Source organism: Sander lucioperca, chromosome 6, assembly GCF_008315115.2.
Source record: "Sander lucioperca isolate FBNREF2018 chromosome 6, SLUC_FBN_1.2, whole genome shotgun sequence".
In the NCBI taxonomy this organism is placed as follows: Eukaryota; Metazoa; Chordata; class Actinopteri; order Perciformes; family Percidae; genus Sander; species Sander lucioperca.
The window spans coordinates 37,356,392-37,383,790 of record NC_050178.1 but is presented as its reverse complement, the minus strand read 5'-3'; the positions used below and the strand labels follow the sequence as shown (position 1 = coordinate 37,383,790).

The 27,399-nt window shown below is 41.3% G+C and overlaps 4 protein-coding genes and 1 pseudogene across 4 annotated transcripts in view; 4 read left to right on the top strand and 1 right to left on the bottom strand.

The window, feature by feature from the left end:
- The window catches only part of LOC116052820 (nuclear factor 7, ovary-like), an 18,698-nt gene extending 2,964 nt beyond the window's left edge, over positions 1-15,734 (top strand). The window contains exon 3 of the mRNA XM_036001910.1: positions 15,631-15,734. Coding sequence (XP_035857803.1) covers positions 15,631-15,672 — 42 coding nt within the window. The 3' untranslated portion in view covers positions 15,673-15,734. The remainder of the gene's footprint in view (positions 1-15,630) is intronic.
- Positions 3,282-5,205, top strand: LOC116052824 (E3 ubiquitin-protein ligase TRIM39-like). The gene is made up of 2 exons (XM_031303660.2): positions 3,282-3,346; positions 3,735-5,205. Exon 2 carries the CDS (start codon positions 3,752-3,754, stop codon positions 5,141-5,143), a length of 1,392 nt encoding a protein of 463 aa, XP_031159520.1. The 5' UTR covers positions 3,282-3,346; positions 3,735-3,751; the 3' UTR covers positions 5,144-5,205.
- Positions 7,832-27,399, top strand: LOC116052853 (annotated as a pseudogene).
- Positions 7,867-9,615, top strand: LOC116052823 (nuclear factor 7, brain-like). Its single transcript, XM_031303659.2, has 2 exons — positions 7,867-7,971; positions 8,192-9,615. Exon 2 carries the CDS (start codon positions 8,209-8,211, stop codon positions 9,598-9,600), a length of 1,392 nt encoding a protein of 463 aa, XP_031159519.1. The 5' UTR covers positions 7,867-7,971; positions 8,192-8,208; the 3' UTR covers positions 9,601-9,615.
- The window catches only part of shld2 (shieldin complex subunit 2), a 37,196-nt gene continuing 27,288 nt past the window's right edge, over positions 17,492-27,399 (bottom strand). Inside the window, 1 exon segment of the mRNA XM_031303662.2 lies at positions 17,492-18,678. Within this exon segment, the coding sequence (XP_031159522.2) occupies positions 18,506-18,678 (173 nt within the window). The 3' untranslated portion in view covers positions 17,492-18,505.

The window sequence follows — 27,399 nt, the reverse complement described above, 5'->3', positions numbered from 1 at the left end:
TCCACAGTTCACTTCGTCTTTTGTCATTTTCTTCCAACATTTACAACAGAAAAAAAGCATAATTAATTTGCGTTTAATCACAAGTTCACTACAAACATTTGATTAATTTAAATATTGTTATCGAGTGACAGCCCTAATTATCATTATTGCTGTTTGTATAATCCTGCTGTGATTTGATACCGTATTGTCTGTAACTGTTATATGTTGTACGTCTGAGACTTTGTTTAATGTGCGGCTGCTGTCTCTTGAACTCCTGCTCTAGTTTAATTTCGTAGGAAAACATATGTTTTGGTGTGCATGAATTTTCGTAGGATATCATATGGACCCGTTCATGAGAATGCGTTGAAAGATTTCATGCGCAAATGCATTTAAAGCTGGGTGATTTAATATGGATAAATACTGTATTGATGAAGTGACAGAAATAAAACAGTTGTCCTGTTATGTCTCATTAAAGCACAAATGTGAACTTTACTTTGTTAAATCGGGAGACAACAACTTTGTTGAAGTTTTAAGAAAGAAATGTGTTCAACTTTTGTTACGGATGTGTTTTTAGGAAATTTAAAGGAAAAGAGGGTAAATCAAGTGTTTTAATTAGATCAACAAGTGTTTTGGGATGTATGTTTTAACTGTGGTGATAAATAATAATATATAATAAAGACGTTATGCCCAAATGCATTTGAAGCTGGGTGATTTGTATTAATAATATGTGATATTTATATCCTGAAAGACTTTGGTCACAGAAACTATCGACAACAGACGCTCTGACGATGTTTGACAAAACTCCTACTCAAAAAGAGATATTACAACATTTCCTATCAGACATTTATTTACTACTTTAATCATAATGATATAACCTAAAGACTTTAGTAAACTCATTTCAAGCACCGAAACAATTCATACAACACACACAGAGACACACACACACGCAGAGAGAGACACACACACAGAGACACACACACACACACACACACACACACATCATAAGTTAAGGTTTGTTTTCAAAAGAGATTTGAGGAATTTAAAAAAATCACACAGGACTTTAAAGCCAGGGAGCGGAGTTCACTTCCCGGGGAAACAAAAGACTTTCACCCAGGAAATGTGAGATCCTGCGTTTTTCCTAAACTTAACTAGTTGTTTCGTTGTCTAAACGTAACTTTCAACAATAAAAAAAATGGAGAGAAATAAAGAAATGCAAAGCTAGACTGTGACTGGACAACTGGTGTTTGGGAAAGGGTTTAGGGAACGGTCAATGGTCCAACATACTGAGGATCTGTTCTGGACGTCAGCGGGGGAACTGGAGGTCCAGCAGCGTGATGTCCTGGTCGATTGGGGACGCTGTTTTGATCGCACAGGAAGTGGCTGCGGACCGTGATGGCGAAGGTTTTCCTCGGAAGGGAGAGGAGGGTCTGGATCCGCTCGGCTGCTAGCTGGACATGCTTCACCTCTGAACCTGGAGCTGAGAGATACACATGTTGACAAAATTTTTTTTACTTTTTATACTTAAAGTACATTTAAAATCAGATACTTTTTACTTTTACTTAAGTAGGGTTTTCATTGTTGTACTTTTACTTTTACTAAAGTAAATATATCTCTGGTTATTTGTACTTTTACTTAAGTAATGAGATTCAGTACTTCCTCTACCACTGGTGAAGTAGATCAGTTGTAACACAATGTATATGAAAAGACAGTCTAGATAAATGCTAAAGTGTAGTGAAAAGTCAAAATACAGTTAGTGCAAGTTGCAAGTCTATTAAGTGATGTAGATCAGTAATAACACAGTAAGCAGTAATATACATTCTGAATGTATAGAAGAGACAATACAGTTAGTGCTAATGGTGGTCTAGGAAGTGATGTAGATCAGTAATAATACAATATGCAAGAATAGACAGTCTGTATAAATGCTGGGATGTTGTAAAGAGTCAGAGTACAGTTCGTGCAACGTGTGGTCTAGGAAGTGATGTAGATCAGTAATAACACAGCATACAAGAATAGACAGACTATATAAATGCTGAAATGTAGTAAAGAGTCAATACAGTCTATATACAGTTAGTGCAGATTGTGGACTAGATAGCGAAGTAGATCAGTAGATTGGCAAAAATGGTGTGGCAACAAAGGTGGGAAGAAATAACGGTTAAGCATACAAGGGCAGGTGAATAGTGCAAATTAGCGTAAACAAATATGATAGTGATGCAGGTGTGGATGTGCATCTGTGCAACTATGCAATGGGGCATGACAGAGATAATGGGGTAAGGGTGTGCAAAAACAGTGGGTAAAAGACAGAAACAGTTAGCACATACATCTTTATTTCTTGGATCATTTAAGATACCAAAGACTTTCCAGTAGTGGAAGAAGTATGGAAGAACATGTTTTTCTACTTTCTTTTGTCGCTTTCCCCGATGTTGGGTTCAATCTGTTCATTTAAACTTTGTTTGGTCTCACTCCATTCTTCGGACATTGTTTCTAAAATGAAACCAGCTTAGGTGAAAGTTTAAGATGAAAACACGGAGAAAACAGCCACCAGTGTTAGCAAATGTTAGTTTTCTTAGTTCCTACCCCTTTAAAACACCACACACTTATGAGTAGTTACTGTATTATGCATCATGCTGAGTGGTTCATCATTAACAAATGATTAGTTAAGCTTTGACTACCATTTGTGAAGCATTGGCATAGCATACAGTTACTAATCATTAGTGGTGAATCACAGTTAATCAGTAACTACTCATTAACAGTTGTTCCTTTTTTTTTTTTTTTTGTAAGTTTTATTTGATTAGGACAATGCACATTAATCAACATTTCTGTAAATGCGCCAGTGTTAGCCAGTCGGCTAATTTTCAACTGTAGTCCTAATTACCTAGCATGCATGTCTTTATGGTGGGAAGAAACCGGAGCACCCGGAGGAAACCCACGCAAACATGGGGAAAACATGCAAACTCCACACAGAAAGGCCCGGAACGACCTGGATTCGAAACCAGAACCTTCTTACTGTGAGGCAGAAGTGCTAACCACCGAGCAACCGTGCTGCCTAATAATGTCCTCATTCATTCCTCATTCGTTACTCAGTAACTACCTACATTTTTGTGTACCTTAAACTGGTATAGATGTCTTTAGGTGTCTAAAATGTGTTTAGCTGCTGCCCCGTCCACAGCAGGACATTGCTTAGCTTCTGACTACAGAGAAGTAGCTCATTCAACCACACTTTACAACATCTGAACTGTCCCTTTAAGATAAAACTCATCAGCTGCCTGACAAAGCTCCACATCTTACATTCCATTATCTGAGACAAACCAGGAAACAAGTTAGTTCCTGTTGAGTTGTCAGTGAGAAGAGACGCACCGACAGACAGACGGTAAGATTTACCTTTTATTACAAAGCTGTGACTTTAACTGAGGGAGGACAGTTACAGGAAGGAGCTCTAAAGTACTGAAGAAGTGAAATACTTTAACTGTAATCTGCTGCAGACTGAAAAAAAACTCAGAAACTCAAAGTGAAAGTAACTGAGGCAACTTTCTGCAGCAGGGAGGGGGGAGGGGGAGACGTTTACCTTCTGGCTTTCTGCCAGAAATCTCTTAGGTTTAGACAACAGAACTACTTAGTTAAGTTTAGGAGAAAATAGTGGTTTGGGTTAAAATAAATCCTTCTGGCAGACATCCCTGAAGGCAAACCTCTCCCATATGCGAGGGAGGGAAACACAACTGACTTCCTGTTTTAACGTCTGCTGTTTCTGCTGTTTTCAGCTGCTCTCAGAGACAAAATGGCTTCCATGTCAGAGGAGGATTTCTGCTGTTCGGTCTGTCATGAAGTCTTTAGAGATCCTGTTCTTCTATCAAGTAGCCACAGCTTCTGTAAAGACTGTCTGAAGAGCTGGTGGACAGAGAAACAGACACAGGAGTGTCCAGTTTGTAACATAGGATCGTCAAAGCCAGAACCACCTCATAACCTGGAGTTAAAGAAGCTGTGTGAGAGTTTCTTACAGCAGAGAGATCAGAGAGCTTCAGAGGCTCTCTGCAGTCTGCACTCTGAGAAACTCAAACTTTTCTGTCTGGACCATCAGCAGCCACTGTGTGTAGTCTGTCTACATTCAGAAAAACACTCCAACCACATAATCAGACCCATCGATGAAGCTGCACGACAACACAAGAAGGAACTCCAGGAAACTCTGGAGAACTTAAAGGAGAAGATAAAGGTTTTTGAACTAGTTAAAGAGGAGTGTGATCAAACAGCAGAACACATGAAGGCCCAGGCCCAACGCACAGAGACGCAGATTAAGGATCAGTTTGAGAAGCTTCACCAGTTTCTAGAAGAGGAAGAGGAGGCCAGGATGGCTGCACTGAGGGAGGAAGAGGAGCAGAAGAGTCAGAGGATGAAGGAGAAGATGGAGGCTCTGAGCAGAGAGATAGCAGCTCTTTCAGACACAGTCAGAGCCACAGAGGAGCAGCTGAGAGCTGAAGACGTCTCATTCCTGATCAACTACAAGGCTGCAGTGGAAAGAGTCCAGCAGCGCCCCCTGCTGGATGATCCACAGCTGCTCTCAGGAGCTCTGATAGACGAGGCCAAACACCTGGGCAACCTGAGCTTCAACATCTGGAACAAGATGAAGGACATGGTCTCCTACACTCCTCTGATTCTGGACCCAAACACTGCACATCCAAAACTCATCATGTCTGAAGATCGGACCAGTCTGAGATGGGGAGAGGAACAGCAGCTTCCTGATAATCCAGAGAGGTTTGATTATCACGTCTCTGTCCTGGGCTCTGAGGGCTTTAACTGGGGGATTCGCAGCTGGGATGTCGAGGTTGGAGACAATACATACTGGCTACTAGGTGTGTTAGCAGAGTCTGTCCAGAGGAAGGGAGTCATACGGTCTGGATTATGGAGAATAAGGTTCTATAAATGTAAATACTCAGCGTGGTCTCTAACAACTTCACGCATTGATCTCCCACTTAAGAAGCAGCTCCAGAGGATCAGAGTGACTCTGGACTGGAACAGAGGAAAGCTGTCGTTCTCTGATCCTGATACTAACACACACATACACACCTTCACACACACTTTCACTGAGAGGCTGTTTCCATATGTTAGCACTGGGGATAAAGTCCCACTGAATATATCACCACTGAAGGTCTGTGTGACAAAACAACATGTCTGATAATCTTTAGTTTGAAGGTGGTGATAATAATAGTAAACAACTGTTCACTTCTTAACAGTGAAGTAAAACTGATTACAGCAGTACAGGAGTCAGCTGAATAAAAGACAATTAAAGGTTTTAAGAAGCTAAAACATAAAAAAGGTTCTTAAAGAGAAATAATAACTTAGTTTTGTGTGAGGTTAACATGTCTTTAATTATTGTTGGCTAAACTATTATTTCATAAACAGTTGAAACGATTAATTTATCATCACACAACTATTCTGATAATCGATTGATAGTTTTGGTCGTTTTTTAAAGTAATAATGCTGTGATGATTGTGATTATTTCCTGCTTTTCTCTGTTGTATATTATTATAAACTGAATATTTTGGGGGTTTTAGACTGTTGGTCGAACAAAACTAGACAGTTAAAGACATCATCTTGGGCTCTAACACACACACACACACAGAAACACACACAGTAATATACACAAAAACACTAACACAAACACACACACAGACACACAGACACACACACACACACACACACAGTCATACACACAAACATAAATACACACACACACAGACACACACACACACAGATATATACACACAAACAGAAACACACACACAGATATACACACACAAACACAAACCCACGCACACACACACACACACGCACACACGCACACAAACACAATTAATAATGCTGTGATGATTTCCTGCTTTTCTCTGTTTTATATTATAAACTGAATATTTTGGGTCTTTTGGACTGTTGGTCGAACAAAACAAGACAGTTAAAGACGTCTTCTTGGGCTCTAACATATACACACACACACACACACACACACACAGACACACACACAGACACGTACACACACACACATACACACACACACACAATTAATAATGCTGTGATGATTGTGATGATTTCCTGCTTTTTTTGTTTTATATTATTATAAACTGAATATTTTTGGGGTTTTAGACTGTTGGTCGAACAAAACAAGACAGTTAAAGACGTCATCTTGGGCTCTGTGACATGTGATGGACACTTTTCTTGACATTTTCTATATTAAACAGTTAATTGATTTTCTCTCTTGCTAAGCTAATGTGTCTGCATTTTAGGATTTTGTTCTTTTTCTGTTTAAAAGTGTCCAACCGAGTAGAAACAAAGACATGAATGAATAATGTGTCAGTGGTGTAATGTGCTCAGAAACCTTCCAATGTATCCTGTAAAAGTCTCAAAGCTAAACTAGTCACATCCTGCGTCTCAATAAACTGGTCAGTCCTCCAGAGTTCACTTTGTCTTTTGTCATTTTCTTCCAACATTTAGAACAGAAAAAAACATAATTAATTTGCATTTAAGTTAACTAAAGACAGACATTTCATTAATTAAAAAATGTATCGATTGACAGCCCTAATTATCACTATTACTTTTTGTATAATCATGCTGTGATTGATACTGTATTGTCTGTAACTGTTACATGTTGTACGTCTGAGACTTTGTGTAATGTGCGGCTGCTGTCTCTTGAACACCTTCTCCAGTTTTAGGACTCTAGCTCTGCTTTCTGCCTCCCTGACAAATCCTGACAGCCGTCAAACCGCCGGGGTCTGCAGGTCTCACTCTGCAGGTATGTCTACAGGTCTCACTCTGCAGGTCTGACGGTACGTGTACAGGCCTATAGGTCTACAGGTCTGCAGGTCTGTCGGTCTCACTCTGTATGTCTGACAGTACGTCTACAGGTCTGCAGGTCTCACTCTGCAGGTCTGACGGTATGTCTACAGGTCTCACTCTGCAGGTCTGACAGTACGTCTACAGGTCTACAGGTCTCACTCTGCAGGTCTGACGGTACGTCTACAGGCCTACAGGTCTACAGGTCTGCAGGTCTGTCGGCCTCACTCTGTACGTCTGACGGTATGTCTACAGGTCTGCAGGTCTCACTCTGCAGGTCTGACGGTAAACTATTATACTGCTGCTGCTGCTACTACTACTAAACAGGAGAAACTAGTTACATTTCTAGGTGTAAACAAATAAGCTGAAAGGTACAAATATACATTTCACTACAGAAATACCCAAGTCCTTCATGTCCTCCCTTGACTCAGCAGCACAACAGTAACTTTCTTTGGGACCATCACATTCATCTTTTGCAGACTCAACCATCTAAATGAGGCAAACACAACACAATGTCTGCCACCAGCTTGTTTGCCACCAGCTTTGTGTGGAAATACTTACTACTTACTAAAAAGTTGAATATTGATGATGCAAAGTTTGTGGACCCTTACAGAATATGGAATCAGTTTCAGAGTTTCTACTCTACTGCTGCCTCCATCACTTAGTTTGTTAGTTTTGTTAGTTCCTAACCCTTTAAAACACCACACACTTATAATAAGTTACTGTATTATGCATCATACTGAGTGGTTTGTCATTAACAAATGATTAGTTAAGCATTGACTACCATTTCTTAAGCAGTGGCATAGCATACAGTAACTAATCATTAGTGGTGAATCATAGTTAATCAGTAACTACTCATGAACTTAACAGTTGTTCCTCATTCATTACTCAGTAACTACCTACATTTCTGTGTACCTTAAACTGGTATAGATGTCTTTACGTGTCTGAAATGTGTTTAGCTGCTGCCCCGTCCACAGCAGGACATTGCTTAGCTTCTGACTAAAGAGAAATAGCTCAATCAACCACACTTTACAACATCTGAACTGTCCCTTTAAGATAAAACTCATCAGCTGCTTGACAAAGCTCCACATCTTACATTACGTCATCTGAGACAAACCAGGTAAACCAGTTTGTTCCTGTTGAGTTGTCAGTGAGAAGAGACGCACCGACAGACAGACGGTAAGATTTACCTTTTATTACAAAGCTGTGACTTTAACTGAGGGAGGACAGTTACAGGAAGGAGCTCTAAAGTACTGAAGAAGTGAAATACTTTAGCTGTAATCTGCTGCAGACTCAAAAAACACATAGAGACTCAAAGTGAAAGTAAGTGAGGCAACTTTCTACAGCAGGGAGGAGCATATTTTCCTGTTTTAACGTCTGCCGTTTCTGCTGTTTTCAGCTGGTCTCAGAGACAAAATGGCTTCTATGTCAGAGGAGGATTTCTGCTGTTCGGTCTGTCATGAAGTCTTTAGAGATCCTGTTGTTCTGTCATGTAGCCACAGCTTCTGTAAAGACTGTCTGAAGAGCTGGTGGACAGAGAAACCAACACAGGAGTGTCCAGTTTGTAAGAGAAGATCTTCAAGGCCAGAACCAACCTGCAACCTGGAGTTAAAGAAGCTGTGTGAGAGTTTCTTACAGCAGAGAGATCAGAGAGCTTCAGAGGCTCTCTGCAGTCTGCACTCTGAGAAACTTGATTTTTTCTGTCTGGACCATCAGCAGCTAGTGTGTCTCGTCTGTCTGCATTCAGAAAAACACTCCAACCACATAATCAGACCCATCGATGAAGCTGCACGACAACACATGATGAAACTCCAGGAAACGCTGGAGCCCTTAAAGGAGAAGTTAAAGGTTTTTGAACTAGTTAAAGAGGAGTGTGATCAAACAGCAAAACACCTGAAGGTCCAGGCCCGACGTACAGAGATTCAGATTAAGCATCAGTTTAAGAAGCTTCACCAGTTTCTAGAAGAGGAAGAGGAGGCCAGGATGGATGCACTGAGGGAGGAAGAGGAGCAGAAGAGTCAGAGGATGAAGGAGAAGATGGAGGCTCTGAGCAGAGAGATAGCAGCTCTTTCAGACACAGTCAGAGCCACAGAGGAGCAGCTGAGAGCTGAAGACGTCTCATTCCTGATCAACTACAAGGCTGCAGTGGAAAGAGTCCAGCAGCGCCCCCTGCTGGATGATCCACAGCTGCTCTCAGGAGCTCTGATAGACGAGGCCAAACACCTGGGCAACCTGAGCTTCAACATCTGGAACAAGATGAAGGAAATGGTCTCCTACACTCCTCTGATTCTGGATCCAAACGCTGCTCATCCAGACATCATCCTGTCTGAAGATCTGACCAGTGTGAGACGAGGAGGAGAGGAACAGCAGCTTCCTGATAATCCAGAGAGGTTTAATTATCACGTCTCTGTCCTTGGCTCTGAGGCCTTTAACTCGGGTACTCACAGCTGGGATGTCGAGGTTGGAGACAGTACAGACTGGACAATGGGTGTGTTAGCAGAATCTGCCCAGAGGAAGGGAGGCATACCTTCTGGATTATGGGCAATATGGTTCTCTGGATGTGAATACTCAACGTGGTCTCCACCAGCTCCAGACACTGATCTCCCATTTAAGAAGCAGCACCAGAGGATCAGAGTGACTCTGGACTGGAACAGAGGAATGCTGTCGTTCTCTGATCCTGATACTAACACACACATACACACCTTCACACACACTTTCACTGAGAAGATGTTTCCATACTTTAGGCCTGGGGGTAAAGTCCCACTGAAGATATCACCACTGAAGTTTTGTGTGACAAAACATGTCTAATAGTCTTTAGTTTGAAGGGGGTAATAATAATAGTAAACAACTGTTCAATTCTTAACAGTGAAGTAAAGCTGATTCCAGCAGTACGTGTGTCAGCTGAATAAAACACAACTAAAGGTTTTAAGAAGAAGAGAGAAATAATAGCTTACTTTTGTGTGAGGTTAATATGTCTTTAATTATTGTTGGCTAAACTATTATTTCATAAACAGCTGAAACAATTATACGATTATTTTATCGTCACACAACTATTCTGATAATCGATTGATAGTTTTGGCAGCATTGAGCTATCATTTTCTTGGTTGCAGTTGAGCCGGCTAGCCAAATCTTCCTGTCTCCCAAACAGGTGTAATTTAGAGTCGTCATTAAGAAGCAAAACAATCGGTTCAGTAGGGATTAGATATCCTATCACATCAGATATTATTGATGTTGTTTTAAGCCAGATCTCATGCACCTGTTCACACTCCCAGACCATATGTAGGGAAGTTCCAGTTTGTTCAGGTTGACAGAATGTACAATAGGGAGTGGGAATGACTTTAGAGACATATCTTGTCTGAGGAGTCCAATATGTCCTATGGCATATGTTGAAGTGGATATACTGGTGGTTTGGGTTCTTGGAACAGTGGAAAATGTTGTCCCAAACTGTCTCCCAATTAATTCCATTCCCCTCAGGGCTCAGCTCTCATTCCCATTTCTTTACTATTGGGAGTTCTCCTATGGATATTTGCATCAGTTTAGCATAAATCTTGGACACTAATCCTCTCACAGGAAAATCAACAAACCATTTAATGATTGGGTGCACCTCAAGACTGTTCCCCCATGGCACTCCATAACATTTTAGGGCCGATCTTAAGCGCAGATAAAAGTAGAAGGATGTCCTGGTTGCCTCAAAACTAGCGCTCAGGTCTTCACAACTCAACATACCTTACTCATTGAATAGCTGGTCTAAAATATAAATACATCTGTCCCTCCACTGCTTACAAGCAAAGGGTTTGTTACCAGACAGTAAGTGTGCCATTGTGCCATATTGGGGTATTCAAATGCCACTTATTGGTGTAGCGTAGTTTCTCCTCCACCTGTTTATAGTTGGTCAATGTGTTGGTGATAATAGGGCCATGGTGCCAGCGTATACTTTTTTGGACACATACCTGCAAAGGCAAGGTCTTGCAGTCTTAGACTTCCAGTCTATTTCTCTCCATGGAACTGTAGATGAGGGGTCCATCCACACTCTGAGGGCCCGTAGCTGAAAGGCCCTGTGATAGACTTTAAGGTTAGGGAGGGCCAAGCCTCCCATGTTTGTGGTACGTTGCAGGGTAGAGTATTTTAGCCCAGGTTGTTTATTATTCCAAATATACTGCCGAATTAAGGTATCAAGTTTCTTCCAGAAATTTATTGGTGGGGGTAAGGGGATCATTGTACTTAAGAAATTCTATGTTCTTTTTAACAAAAGCAATCCTGGACCGTAGAGATGCCGGCAGCACAGACCAATTGGCCAGATCCCTTTGAATACTACTTAATATAGTTTCATAGTTGTCCTGGAAAACTCGCTGTAGCGACGCGTGTATGATGATGCTCAAATATGTAATTTTGCTTTGCGTTTGTATTGTAGCACTAATGGCTGATGGCACATGCCTGTTGTTCAATAAAAGATTAGATTTATTCCAGTTAATTTTGTAGCCGGAGATTGAGCCAAATTCGTTGAAGATCTTAAGAATTTTTGGAATAGAGTCCTCAAGATCAGAGATGTACAACACAATATCATCTGCAAATAATGATATTGAGCTGCTACTGGATTTAGTTTTGGTCATTTTTAAATTAATAATGCTGTGATGATTGACATGTCTTTAATAATTGTTGGCTAAACTATTATTTCATAAACAGCTGAAACAATTATACGATTATTTTATCGTCACACAACTATTCCGGTAATCGATTGATAGTTTTGGTCATTTTTAAAGTAATAATGCAGTGATGATTGTGATGGTTTCCTGCTGTTTTCTTTTTTATATGATTAGAAACTGAATATTTTGGGGGTTTTAGACTGTTGGTCGAACAAAACAAGCCAGGTAAAGACGTCATCTTGGGCTCTGTGACTCAATAAACTGGTCAGTCCTCCAGAGTTCACTTTGTCTGTTGTCATTTTCTTCCAACATTTAGAACAGAAAAAAAGCATAATTAATTTGTGTTTAATCACAACTTAACTACAGACAAACATTTGATTAATTAAAATATTTGTATCGATTGACAGCCCTAATTATCATTATTGCTGTTTGTCTAATCCTGCTGTGATTTGATACCGTATTGTCTGTAACTGTTATATGTTGTACGTCTGAGACTTTGTTTAATGTGCGGCTGCTGTCTCTTGAACTCCTGCTGTTTAATTTCGTGGGATATCATACGGACCTGTTCATGAGAATGCGTTGAAAGATTTTATGCCCAAATGCATTTAAAGCTGGGTGATTTAATATGGATAAATACTGTATTGATGAAGTGACAGAAATAAAAAAGTTGTCCTGTTATGTCTCATTAAAGCACAAATGTGAACTTTACTTTGTTAAATCGGGAGACAACAACTTTGTTGAAGTTTTAAGAAAGAAATGTGTTCAACTTTTGTTACGGATGTGTTTTTAGGAAATTTAAATAACAATGTATATGAAAAGACAGTCTAGATAAATGCTAAAGTGTAGTGAAAAGTCAAAATACAGTTAGTGCAAGTTGCAAGTCTATTAAGTGATGTAGATCAGTAATAACACAGTAAGCAGTAATATACATTCTGAATGTATAGAAGAGACAATACAGTTAGTGCTAATGGTGGTCTAGGAAGTGATGTAGATCAGTAATAATACAATATGCAAGAATAGACAGTCTGTATAAATGCTGGGATGTTGTAAAGAGTCAGAGTACAGTTCGTGCAACGTGTGGTCTAGGAAGTGATGTAGATCAGTAATAACACAGCATACAAGAATAGACAGACTATATAAATGCTGAAATGTAGTAAAGAGTCAATACAGTCTATATACAGTTAGTGCAGATTGTGGACTAGATAGCGAAGTAGATCAGTAGATTGGCAAAAATGGTGTGGCAACAAAGGTGGGAAGAAATAACGGTTAAGCATACAAGGGCAGGTGAATAGTGCAAATTAGCGTAAACAAATATGATAGTGATGCAGGTGTGGATGTGCATCTGTGCAACTATGCAATGGGGCATGACAGAGATAATGGGGTAAGGGTGTGCAAAAACAGTGGGTAAAAGACAGAAACAGTTAGCACATACATCTTTATTTCTTGGATCATTTAAGATACCAAAGACTTTCCAGTAGTGGAAGAAGTATGGAAGAACATGTTTTTCTACTTTCTTTTGTCGCTTTCCCCGATGTTGGGTTCAATCTGTTCATTTAAACTTTGTTTGGTCTCACTCCATTCTTCGGACATTGTTTCTGAAATGAAACCAGCTTAGGTGAAAGTTTAAGATGAAAACACGGAGAAAACAGCCACCAGTGTTAGCAAATGTTAGTTTTCTTAGTTCCTACCCCTTTAAAACACCACACACTTATGAGTAGTTACTGTATTATGCATCATGCTGAGTGGTTCATCATTAACAAATGATTAGTTAAGCTTTGACTACCATTTGTGAAGCATTGGCATAGCATACAGTTACTAATCATTAGTGGTGAATCACAGTTAATCAGTAACTACTCATTAACAGTTCCTTTTTTTTTTTTTTTTGTAAGTTTCATTTGATTAGGACAATGCACATTAATCAACATTTCTGTAAATGCGCCAGTGTTAGCCAGTCGGCTAATTTTCAACTGTAGTCCTAATTACCTAGCATGCATGTCTTTATGGTGGGAAGAAACCGGAGCACCCGGAGGAAACCCACGCAAACATGGGGAAAACATGCAAACTCCACACAGAAAGGCCCGGAACGACCTGGATTCGAAACCAGAACCTTCTTACTGTGAGGCAGAAGTGCTAACCACCGAGCAACTGTGCTGCCTAATAATGTCCTCATTCATTCCTCATTCGTTACTCAGTAACTACCTACATTTTTCTGTACCTTAAACTGTTATAGATGTCTTTAGGTGTCTAAAATGTGTTTAGCTGCTGCCCCGTCCACAGCAGGACATTGTTTAGCTTCTGACTACAGAGAAGTAGCTCATTCAACCACACTTTACAACATCTGAACTGTCCCTTTAAGATAAAACTCAGCTGCCTGACAAAGCTCCACATCTTACATTACGTCATCTGAGACAAAACAGGAAACCAGTTAGTTCCTGTTGAGTTGTCAGTGAGAAGAGACGCACCGACAGACAGACGGTAAGATTTACCTTTTATTACAAAGCTGTGACTTTAACTGAGGGAGGACAGTTACAGGAAGGAGCTCTAAAGTACTGAAGAAGTGAAATACTTTAACTGTAATCTGCTGCAGACTAAAAAAACACCTAAAAGACTCAAAGTGAAAGTAACTGAGGCAACTTTCTGCAGCAGGGAGGGGCACACGGGAGACGTTTACCTTCTGGGCTTTCTGTCAGAAATCTCTTAGGTTTAGACAACAAAGCTACTTAGTTAAGTTTAGACTTCTCCCATATACGAGGGAGGGAAACACAACTGACTTCCTGTTTTAACGTCGGCTGTTTCTGCTTTTTTCAGCTGCTCTAAGAGACAAAATGGCTTCTATGTCAGAGGAGGATTTCTGCTGTTCGGTCTGTCATGAAGTCTTTAGAGATCCTGTTGTTCTGTCATGTAGCCACAGCTTCTGTAAAGACTGTCTGAAGAGCTGGTGGACAGAGAAACAGACACAGGAGTGTCCAGTTTGTAGGAGAAAATCTTCAAAGCCAGAACCACCTCGTAACCTGGAGTTAAAGAAGCTGTGTGAGAGTTTCTTACAGCAGAGAGATCAGAGAGCTTCAGAGGCTCTCTGCAGTCTGCACTCTGAGAAACTCAAACTCTTCTGTCTGGACCATCAGCAGCCACTGTGTGTCGTCTGTCTACATTCAGAAAATCACACCAACCACATAATCAGACCCATCGATGAAGCTGCACGACAACACAAGAAGGAACTCCAGAAGACTCTGGAGCCCTTAAAGAAGAAGATAAAGGTTTTTGAACAAGTTAAAGTGAAGTTTGATCAAACAGCAGACCACATGAAGTTCCAGGCCCGACGCACAGAGACGCAGATTAAGGATCAGTTTAAGAAGCTTCACCAGTTTCTAGAAGAGGAAGAGGAGGCCATGATGGATGCACTGAGGGAGGAAGAGGAGCAGAAGAGTCAGAGGATGAAGGAGAAGATGGAGGCTCTGAGCAGAGAGATAGCAGCTCTTTCAGACACAGTCAGAGCCACAGAGGAGCAGCTGAGAGCTGAAGACGTCTCATTCCTGATCAACTACAAGGCTGCAGTAGAAAGAGTCCAGCAGCGCCCCCTGCTGGATGATCCACAGCTGCTCTCAGGAGCTCTGATAGACGAGGCCAAACACCTGGGCAACCTGAGCTTCAACATCTGGAACAAGATGAAGGAGATGGTCTCCTACACTCCTCTGATTCTGGACCCAAACACTGCTGGTCCAAACCTAATCCTGTCTGAAGATCTGACCAGTGTGAGATGGGGAGAGTATCAGCAGCTTCCTGATAATCCAGAGAGGTTTTTGATGGTCACCTCTTTGTCCTGGGCTCTGAGGGCTTTAACTCAGGGACTCACAGCTGGGATGTCGAGGTTGGAGACAATACATACTGGGCACTGGGTGTGTTAGCAGAATTTGTCCAGAGGAAGGGAGTCATACGATCTGGATTATGGAGAATACGGTTCTATAAAGGTGAATACTCAGCGTGGTCTTCACCAGCTCCAAACACTGATCTTACATTTAGGAAGAAGCTCCAGAGGATCAGAGTGACTCTGGACTGGAACAGAGGAAAGCTGTCGTTCTCTGATCCTGATACTAACACACACATACACACCTTCACACACACTTTCACTGAGAGGCTGTTTCCATACTTTAGGCTTGGGGATTTCATTAGCACTGGGGATACATTCCCACTGAAGATATCACCACTGAAGGTCTGTGTGACAAAACAACAGGTCTGATAGTCTTTAGTTTGAAGGTGGTGATAATAATAGTAAACAACTGTTCACTTCTTAACAGTGAAGTAAAACTGATTACAGCAGTACAGGAGTCAGCTGAATAAAAGACAATTAAAGGTTTTAAGAAGCTAAAACATAAAGGGTTTTTAAAGAGAGAGAAATAATAACTTAGTTTTGAGTGAGGTTAACATGTCTTTAATTATTGTTGGCTAAACTATTATTTCACAAACAGCTGAAACAATTATACGATTATTTTATCGTCACAAAACTATTCTGATAATCGATTGATAGTTTTGGTCGTTTTTAAAGTAAAGATGCAATTATTGTGATGGTTTCCTGCTGTTTTCTTTTTTATATTAATAGAAACTGAATATTTTGGGGGTTTTAGACTGTTGGTCGAACAAAACAAGATAGTTAAAGACGTCTTCTTGGGCTCTGTGACTCAATAAACTGGTCAGTCCTCCAGAGTTCAGTTTGTTTTTTGTCATTTTCTTCCAACATTTAGAATAGAGAAAAAGCATAATTAATTTGTTAGCCAACGGTTGTTTTTAATTAGAAAATTGAGGAGTTTCGGGGTCAGTCAATACATTCTTGAGTTGGCATATAGGGGCCTAGTAGAAAGTATTTTACAGTTTAATATAACTGCCTGGTATGGTAACCTGAATGTGAAAGATAAAAACAAGCTTTCTAAAATTGTTAATACTGCAGGGAAGGTGATTGGCAAGTCACAAAGGCAGCGTGGGGATGTATTTGATAATGCGGTACTCAGGACGGCCAGACCGATATCAGCAGACACTCTACACCCACTAAACTTAGAGTTTGAGTTGCTTCCATCTTGCCGTAGATTCAGGGTCCCAAGGGCGAGTCGGAACATTTATAAGAGATCTTTTATTCCCAATGCCATACATGAACTCAACTTAAAATTTTAAATGTGTTAGTTGTAGATCGAAACCTACCTTAACCTAATCGTCTGCATTGTTTTCCATTTCTGTTGTTGCATGTTGATGGTATTAGTGTTGTACTGTTAACTGTGTGTATTTTAATGTAATTTTAAATTGGTGTCATTGATGTATATCTGTCGGAGAAGTCAAAGACAAATTTCCACTAAGGTGGACAATAAAGTCTAATCAATCAATTAATCAAGCATAATTAATTTGCGTTTAATCACAACTTAACTACAAACATTTGATTAATTAAAATATTTGTATCATTATTGCTGTGATTTGATACTGTATTGTCTGTAACTGTTACATGTTGTAGGTCTGAGACTTTGTTTAATGTGCGGCTGCTGTCTCTTGAACACCTGCTCCAGTTTAATTTCGTAGGATATCATACGGACCCGTTCATGAGAATGCGTTGAAAGATTTTATGCCCAAATGCATTTAAAGCTGGGTGATTTAATATGAATAAATACTGTATTGATGAAGTGACAGAAATAAAACAGTTGTCCTGTTATGTCTCATTAAAGCACAAATGTGAACTTTACTTTGTTAAATCGGGAGACAACAACTTTGTTGAAGTTTTAAGAAAGAAATGTGTTCAACTTTTGTTACGGATGTGTTTTTAGGAAATGTAAAGGAAAAGAGGGTAAATCAAGTGTTTTAATTAGATCAACAAGTGTTTTGGGATGTATGTTTTAACTGTGGTGATAAATAATAATATATAATAAAGACGTTATGCCCAAATGCATTTGAAGCTGGGAGATTTGTATTAATAATATGTGATATTTATATCCTGAAAGACTTTGGTCACAGAAACTGTCGACGAAAGACGCTCCGGTGATGTTTGACAAAACTCCTCCTCAAAAAGAGATATGACAACATTTCCTTTCAGACATTTATTTACTACTTTAATCATAATGATATAACCTAAAGACTTTAGTAAACTCATTTCAAGCACCGAAACAATTCATACAACACATCATAAGGTAAGATTTGTTTTCAGAGATTTGAGGAGTTTCAAAAAAGCAGAAGTCACAGATCTTTTTCCATGAGAAAAGCCCCGTAGCACCCGGCAGGAAGCCCCGTAGCACCCGGCAGGAAGCCCCGTAGCACCCGGCAGGAGGCCCCGTAGCACCCGGCAGGAGGCCCCGTAGCACCTGGCAGGAGGCCCCGTAGCACCCGGCAGGAAGCCCCGTAGCACCCGGCAGGAGGCCCCGTAGCACCCGGCAGGAGGCCCCGTAGCACCCGGCAGGAAGCCCCGTAGCACCCGGCAGGAAGCCCCGTAGCACCTGGCAGGAGGCCCCGTAGCACCCGGCAGGAAGCCCCGTAGCACCTGGCAGGAGGCCCCGTAGCACCCGGCAGGAAGCCCCGTAGCACCTGGCAGGAGGCCCCGTAGCACCCGGCAGGAAGCCCCGTAGCACCCGGCAGGAAGCCCCGTAGCACCCGGCAGGAGGCCCCGTAGCACCCGGCAGGAAGCCCCGTAGCACCCGGCAGGAAGCCCCGTAGCACCTGGCAGGAGGCCCCGTAGCACCCGGCAGGAAGCCCCGTAGCACCCGGCAGGAGGCCCCGTAGCCGGTGGCAGGAAGCTCTGTAGCCGGCAGCAGGAAGCTCTGTAGCGGCTTAAACAGCTAGCAACTGCCGCTCAGCGTCATGGATCTCTGTAGTCAATGTCAAGTGACCGTCCAGCGGTCTCTTAGATTTCATATGATATATACGTTTTAGTGTGCATAACTTTTCGTACGATATCATACGAACCCGTTCATGAGAATGCGTTGCCCTGATAAACTCAATAAAAAAAAGAAATGCAAAGCTAAACTCTGATTGGACAACTGGTGTTTGGGAAAGGGTTTAGGGAACGGTCAATGGTCCAACACACTGAGGATCTGTTCTGGGCGTCAGCGGGGGAACTGGAGGTCCAGCAGCGTGATGTCCTGGTCGATGGGGACGCTGTTTTCATCGCACAGGAAGTGGCTGTGGACCGTGATGGCGACGGTTTTCCTTGGGAGGGAGAGGAGGGTCTGGATCCGCTCGGCTGCCAGCTGGACATGCTTCACCTCCGAACCTGGAGCTGAGAGATACACATGTTGACAAAAATGACAAAAATTTAGAAAACAGCATCATAAACGTTGAAAAAAGAAACATAAACGTCCAAAAAAGTCACTAAAACGTCAACAAATGTCAAAAACAAATGGCAAAAAAGTAGCAAAAAACGCAATAAAGCATCAATTCTCCCCTAGGCGGACCACAACATCTTTATTTCTTGGCTCTTTTAAGATATGCAAAAAAAAAAAAATCTTTTGTCGCTTTCCCCGACGTTGGGTTCAATCTGTTCCTTTAACAGCTGTTTGGTCTCACTCCATTCTTCAGACATTGTTTCTGAAATTAAACCGGCTGAAGTGAAAGTTTAAGATGAAAACACGGACAACAAGGACCAGTGTTAGCATGGTTAGCATTGCTAAGTCTCTGTCCTGACTGACAGGTCCTAAAACATCCCCTGCTTTATCTCTGTCTGTTTTAAAATAAATGGGAGCATCATTTACTAAATGAACATCCTGCTGTATTAAAGAAGACTTGAAGCTAGCGATAGAGACCATAACCTCATTATGACAATGTTTACTGAGGTAATAAATCAAGAGAGAAGTCGGCTCATTTTCTCAAAGACTTCTATAGAAACACACTTCTTTTTGGAGCCAGTGGAGTCGCCCCCTGCTGGAAGTTGGGTTGTTTTTCCGACAACGTCAGCTGCACCCTGCTTAACGTCCCACTGTTGGAATCCTCTGCAGTGAAATACAGTCACACTTCACACTGTTTAGCTGTCAGCATTTTAACCATGTTTAATCCAGCTGCTAGCTAGCGGTAGGCTAACGTTAACTGCTGTCGAGCGTAGTGTTAACTAGCGTGACATGCGGCGATGTTTCTGTTGCCTGTAACGTCCGTTTCGGAACATCAGAGAGCAGCGCAGGCATATCAGTGGCACCGAAATGAGGCACCAAAATCCGCGTTGCTATTCGGTCCAGTAGATAGCGGTCGTTAAGGCAAAGCTGCCGTATTAGCACCGGGTCTCAGTACGCAACCCTAGTAATAAATCAAGAGAGAAGTAGGCTCATTTTCTCATAGACTTCTATAGAAACAGACTTCTTTCTGAAGCCAGTGAAGTCGCCCCCTGCTGGAAGTTAGAGAGAATGCAGCTTTAAGGAGCTTCAGCGTTGGCTTCTCTTTTCAGACACTTCTCAGATCAACTACAAGGCTGCAGTGGAAAGAGTCCAGCAGCGCCCCCTGCTGGATGATCCACAGCTGCTCTCAGGAGCTCTGATAGACGAGGCCAAACACCTGGGCAACCTGAGCTTCAACATCTGGAACAAGATGAAGGACATGGTCTCCTACACTCCTCTGTTCTGAATTAATTTGATACAGAGAGCAGCCTTCCCAGAAGCCATGCAGCTTAAGGAGTTGCTAACTCCGCCCAAACAGCTGATGAATTCACGTGAAGCTTCAGAGGAAACATCCCTTAAATATCACCAGAGTTATCCAAAAGGAAAATCAACAAAATATCTACCGCCTAAATATTGTTCTGCATCCAGCTCCTCCTGTTTATACTGTGAATCTAACGCTGATGGAGCAGACTGGGACACATTCCTCATCTCTTAATCCCACAGTTTCGCTTCAACAACGAACCGTTTATTAACTTATTTTCATTCCAAAAGTGCAGAAATGAGGGTGAATGAATAAATGAGTGGATGCAGTTCTTGTGCACTGCATACTAGGGTTTAATCCTGGGAATACACATCCAAACTATTACTACTGCTATTACTAAACAGGAGAAACTAGTTAAGTTTCTGGGCATAAACAAATAGGCTGAAAGGTACAAATATACATTTCACTACAGAAATACCCTTCATGTCCTCCTGTGTGGATACAAAACTCAGCAGCACAACAGTAACTTTCTTTGGGACCATCACATTCATCTTTTGTAGGCTCAAACACCTAAATGAGGCAAACACAACAACGTCTGCCACCAGCTTTGTGTGGAAATACTTTAAAAAGTTGAACAGTGAAGATGCAAAGTGTGTGGATGCTAACAGAATATGGAATCAGTTTCAGAGTTGCTTCTCTACTGCTGCCTCCATCACTTAGGTTGTTAGTTTTGTTAGTTCCTAACCCTTTAATACACAACGCACTTATGGTTAGTTACTGTATCATGCATCATACGGAGTGGTTTATCATTAACAAATGATTAGTTAAGCATTGACTACCATTTGTGAAGCATTGACATAGCATACAGTAACTAATCATTAGTGGTGAATAGGGCCGAATCCAGATTTTTGGGGTTCGGCCGAATACCGAATCCACTGGTTAAGATTCTTTTGAATCCTAAACTGAATACCAAATCCTCCCCCCATCCTCAGTCCATTACCACAGTAAACACATTAATGAAGTAAACAGTGACTGTCCTTCCTTTGCTGTACCTGAAGTTGCTGCATTCTGGCTGCTGTCTGTAGATTCCTTCATTACAACTCGTATTCTTCCAGATGTTTGATACCAGATGTTGTAACAGCGGTGATGTTGTGTATAGTTTAGGATCCTCGCCACCACCAGACTAATCAGCATTGCAGATTGAACATGTAGCTGGACTTGAATGGCCTTCTTTTGACTGAAAGTTCTGCCAAACTACACTTTTTCTGCTCACCAGTTCCATTTCCACTTTCTCACAGCCTACTGCATTGAACGCTCCACCTACGTAAACACCTTCCTGTAATCAACGGCGCCGTCATTACGGCGACCAGCGTAGCGCGCGTAGTGCAAGCGTAGTGCAAGTTTAACCCACCCCAAATTGGCTGGTTGTGTTTAAAGTTTTAAGCAGGGATGATATGATTGTGTGATCAATATTTGTCATCATAATAGGACATTTTGTACATTCATCCAAGCTAATTTGAACTGAAGCTAAAATATTCCTTCAGATATAATACATGAGTAAAAACACAAAGTATGAGTTTCCTATCTTCACTTATTAATCAGACACAAATAGCTGAGGTTATGTCACTTTGTTTTAATCGAGTCATTTTAATTCTCAACACTTTTCAGCAGTGGCAAACACTTTGTGGTAATGCCCACTAGGTGGCAGCTGCACAGCGCTGGTGTCGTTCTTTCCTTAGCCTGTTACAGAGGGAGAAACGGCCAACATTTAGCTCTGAAAGAAAAATAAGGAAATAACATCCTGAAAAGTGATTTTTTTTTCTTCTTTCTTTTGATGGTGGTGTCTGAAAACTTGTATCTGTTGACATAGCTGTACTGGGACTGTGTGGTGGACTGTGAGAGAGACAGCGCGGGTGCGACGGAGGAGCGGTGTGTTTCCACTCTGCTAGCCGTAACAGGAGAGAGCGTGGTGGACAGCGGACTGGACTCTGAACTTCAGCCCTGAGTTTGGATTTCATTTCTACTATCTCACCAGTAAGGTCTTTCCCTCCTGTGGATTTGGAGGATCGTGTCGGATACATTTCTTTTCTTTTAGACTGAGCTCAAACAGGTACTGAGTTGTTGTTGTTGTTGTTGTTGTGCACTACGAACTAAATTAAAGAGACTATTGCTGCAGCAAAACTTAAAATGTGGTTTCTGGCCAGAACATATTTTGTTGACGAATGTATTTTGGGGTGGGAAAAGGGAGTGTAATATACGTTGTTGGACATTTTGAATAATACTATTTTCTTGAAAAGAGTTACTAATAAGTAATAAGTAATAATCATCTACAGCTAAAGACAAATTAGTATCAAGTGTCAGTACATTTGATATCTATCTTATCTTCATCCCTTGAACCAGGACATTACTAAAAGTATTGAAGTAGTGATCCCAGACCTTGAGGTGTTTTTGCAGGTAATGGTGAAGGCTGATTAGAACCTGGTTACACAAGCGTAGGGTTCGGTTCGCTGGAAAAAAAATTCTAAGGTTCGGCAGAAACCGAACCCCGTCAAAAAGCCCAATATTCAGCCCAATCAGAAGCCCAATCCTGGATTCGGTGCATCCCTGGTGGTGAATCACAACTACCCATTAACTAAACAGTTGTTCCTCAGTCGTTACTCAGTAACTACCTACATTTTTGTGTACCTTAAACTGGTATAGATGTCTTTAGGTGTCTAAAATGTGTTTAGCTGCTGCCCCGTCCACAGCAGGACATTGCTTAGCTTCTGACTACGGAGAAGTAGCTCATTCAACCACACTTCATAACATCTGAACTGTCCCTTTAAGATAAATCTCAGCTGCCTGACAAAGCTCCACATCTTACATTAGGTCATCCGAGACAAACCAGGAAACCAGTTAGTTCCTGTTGAGTTGTCAGTGAGAAGAGACGCACCGACAGACAGACGGTAAGATTTACCTTTTATTACAAAGCTGTGACTTTTACTGAGGGAGGACAGTTACAGGAAGGAGCTCTAAAGTACTGAAGAAGTGAAATACTTTAACTGTAATCTGCTGCAGACTGAAAAAAACACTTAGAGACTCAAAGTGAAAGTAACTGAGGCAACTTTCTGCAGCAGGGAGGGGCACACGGGAGACGTTTGCCTTCTGGGCTTTCTGCCAGAAATCTCGCAAGAAATCTCTTAGGTTTAGACAACAAAACTACTTAGTTAAGTTTAGGAAAAGATAGTGGTTTGGGTCAGGGTCGTCACTAGGATTTAAAGACAGGGGGTGCTTAGCCCCCAGGGTATTTGTAACTTGCGTTTACAAAATCTTTACACATCTTTTGTTACTGTATTAGAGCTACACTTATGTCAACAACCAGTCAAGAAACCAAGATGTTAACAAGTAAAGAGTGACAGACATAACCTCTTCTTCCATTTCTACTCTGTTCAACAAAAGTTCCTGTAATGTTAGCTTTTAGACACATCAAAGCTGCATGGGGGGGGGGGGGGCAGACTTCCTTCTGATGAGTTCTTCTGTAAGCAATGACTTAAATGCTATCTGTCTGCTCATGTAAATGTGTGATAAAGTAATAGCATACTATATCTAATTCCTCTCTCTATAAGATAAGGTGTCCAAAGAATGCTATTTAATTACACTGATTACTGTAACTGCGCTGTGATTGGTTCAATCAGTGTCATTTCTCTGTGTAGTTTGGTTTGCATACAGTTTAACCCAAGAACCAGAATTTTAAGGTCATAGTGAAATTTGACAACACAAGTTTGAGCATTTTTTTAAATAAATATAATTTATTTTGCCAAATGATTTATACAATGTATGCTATACATCAACAATTATTGATATTGATAAAGCTATTGATAAGGATCCTATTTAAAGTTGTTACCGTCTTGGGCACCCAGATAGCTCAGTTGGTAGAGCGGGCGCCCATATATAGAGGTTTACCCCTCGACGCAGCGGGCCCGGGTTCGACTCTGACCTGTGGCCCTTTTCTGCATGTCATTCCCCTCTCTCTCTCCCCTTTCATGTCTTCTGCTGTCCTATCAAAATAAAGGCTGAAAATGCCCAAAAAATAATATAAAAAAAAAAAAAAAAAAAAAAAGTTGTTAGCGTCTTAATATAATAACCTGATAGCGGAAGGAATAAAAGATTGGAGTAACGATTACTGTATGTATGTACTATGTGTAGGATTGCTTTCATTTTATTTTCACATGTGTATCTATGGGCATATGCTCATGTTTAGTAAGTAAGAAAGTAAAATTTATTTTTATAGCACATTTAAAAACAGCTCGCACTGACCAAAGTGCTGTACATAGAACCACAGAATACTAACAATAAAATAAAATAAATACACTGACAAGATCAGTGATTTAAGCTAAGACCACATCAATAGACAAACACTTAATTACAGACATAGCAGGGTAAGACAATTAAAACACTGAATGTCAGGTGGCAGTTGGTTCCACAACTGAGGGCCAGCAACAGAAATAAGCTCTGTCACCTTTTTGCCTTTTTCCTTAAACCTAGCCTACATTTAGGCAACATCTACATATTTACTGTATTTAATGTATCACAGCCAATGAATGCAGACAGTTAAGTTGGTCAGAATATAGCTAGCATATATAATAAATATCATGAAATAATTTAGTTTAGGCTATACCTTAGTGCCCAGACCTGCCAACAAATGATTATTGTTAGAAGAAAATTCAACACCCCACATTTCCTTAGACCTATAGACCACTACTGACCTCAATCACGCCGGCTCCCTCAGAATCAACTGCCCTGCCAATCTCCTGCTTCTCTTTCTCTCTGCTGAAATATCTTTGAATATCCATCTGCTCAATGGATTGAAGGATACACCGGTACAATAGCATTAACAGGGACCCTACGACATTCAGTTTTCACTGAAAACAACTTTCTATGGGGACTGATATTGTTTTAGAATACTATAGAGATAGGCTATATTATTGGCAATGAATAAAGAGCTGTGGATAGCTTAGGTTAACTATTTCTTGTATTTCACTCGTTCACTCTAGCTAGACTATAGTTTTCTAAAGCAAACCAAAATATCCCCTTTCCTTTACCTCAAGAAAACAGCAGCGCAGTGGAGGGAAAAAGTTAAAGAGGTATACCACATGGAATATATAACTGCAAGGTTACAACTAAAAACAGAAATATTTCTGACTAAATGGTCTCCGATTACTACGTACCTTTTCAAATAATGTAAACTCAGTGTTAGTGAAACAATTTTTATGAATGCCTACTTAAAAGGGAACACTACAATTTAATTATTGTTATTGTTATTATTATTATTATTATTATTATTATTATTATTATTATCAATATTATTATAGCTAACGCTCTACCTCGCTCGTCCACGTACCGTTACCGTGCACGTGGGCGCTCATTGAGCCTCTAACAGCCATTTCGACCAGCTGACAGTTGTAAAATAGAATTAAAACAGACACACTACACACCGACACACACAGATGAATGGTGAAGGAAGAGTGATTCACCGTAGTTAGTGATACAGAGTGCACTGTAAAAAATCTAATTATTATTGATCTTTTTATTATTATTTAGGGGGGCTTAGGAACATTTTAGGGTAGCTTCAGCACCCGTAAAATAGGCCTAACGACATCCCTAGTTTGGGTTCAAATAAACCCTTCTGGCAGACCGCCCTGAAGGCAAACTTCTCCCGTATGCGAGGAAGGGAAACACAACTGACTTCCTGTTTTAACATCTGCTGTTTCTGCTGTTTTCAGCTGCTCTCAGAGACAGAATGGCTTCCATGTCAGAGGAGGATTTCTGCTGTTCAGTCTGTCATGAAGTCTTTAGAGATCCTGTTGTTCTGTCATGTAGCCACAGCTTCTGTAAAGACTGTCTGAAGAGGTGGTGGACAGAGAAACAGACACAGGAGTGTCCAGTTTGTAAGAGAAGATCTTCAAAGTCAGAACCACCTCGTAACCTGGAGTTGAAGAAGCTGTGTGAGAGTTTCTTACAGCAGAGAGATCAGAGAGCTTCAGAGGCTCTCTGCAGTCTGCACTCTGAGAAACTCAAACTCTTCTGTCTGGACCATCAGCAGCCGTGTGTGTCGTCTGTCTACATTCAGAAAAACACTCCAACCACATAATCAGACCCATCGATGAAGCTGCACGACAACACAAGAAGGAACTTCAGGAAACTCTGGAGCCCTTAAAGGAGAAGATAAAGGTTTTTGAACAAGTTAAAGTGAAGTTTGATCAAACATCAAAACACCTGAAGGTCCAGGCCCGACGCACAGAGACGCAGATTGAGGATCAGTTTAAGAAGCTTCACCAGTTTCTAGAAGAGGAAGAGGAGGCCAGGATGGCTGCACTGAGGGAGGAAGAGGAGCAGAAGAGTCAGAGGATGAAGGAGAAGATGGAGGCTCTGAGCAGAGAGATAGCAGCTCTTTCAGACACAGTCAGAGCCACAGAGGAGCAGCTGAGAGCTGAAGACGTCTCATTCCTGATCAACTACAAGGCTGCAGTGGAAAGAGTCCAGCAGCGCCCCCTGCTGGATGATCCACAGCTGCTCTCAGGAGCTCTGATAGACGAGGCCAAACACCTGGGCAACCTGAGCTTCAACATCTGGAACAAGATGAAGGACATGGTCTCCTACACTCCTCTGATTCTGGACCCAAACACTGCTCATCCAAACCTAATCCTGTCTGAAGATCTGACCAGTGTGAGACTTGGAGGAGAGAGACAGACGCTTCCTGATAATCCAGAGAGGATTGATTATCACTTCTCTGTCCTGGGCTCTGAGGGCTTTAACTCAGGGACTCACAGCTGGGATGTTGAGGTTGGAGACAGTACAAACTGGCTACTGGGTGTGTTAGCAGAGTCTGTCCAAAGGAAGGGATTCATAAAGTCTGGATTATGGAGAATATGGTTCTCGAAAGGTAAATACTCAGCACTGTCTCCACCAGCTTCAAACACTGATCTCCCATTTAAGAAGCAGCTCCAGAGGATCAGAGTGACTCTGGACTGGAACAGAGGAAAGCTGTCGTTCTCTGATCCTGATACTAACACACACATACACACCTTCACACACACTTTCACTGAGAGGCTGTTTCCATACTTTAACACAGGAGAAGCAGTCCCACTGAAGATATCACCACTGAAGTTCTGTGTGACAAAACAACAGGTCTAATAGTCTTTAGTTTGAAGTAGGGATGCACAGAATCCAGGATTCAGGTTCGGATTCAGCCGAATATTGGGCTTTTTGACAAGGTTCGGTTTCTGCCAAACCTTAGAATTTTTTTCCACCAATCCGAACCGTACTCGGCTGCTGTTCGTTAGCTAACGTTAGCTTTCTAATTTCACCCACCCAACATGCCTTCTGTAGTGGAATG

Coding starts and splice junctions, on each gene's coding strand:
- LOC116052824 (XM_031303660.2), top strand. CDS start 3,752: ATGGCTTCCATGTCAGAGGAGGATTTCTGCTGTTCGGTCTGTCATGAA.
- LOC116052823 (XM_031303659.2), top strand. CDS start 8,209: ATGGCTTCTATGTCAGAGGAGGATTTCTGCTGTTCGGTCTGTCATGAA.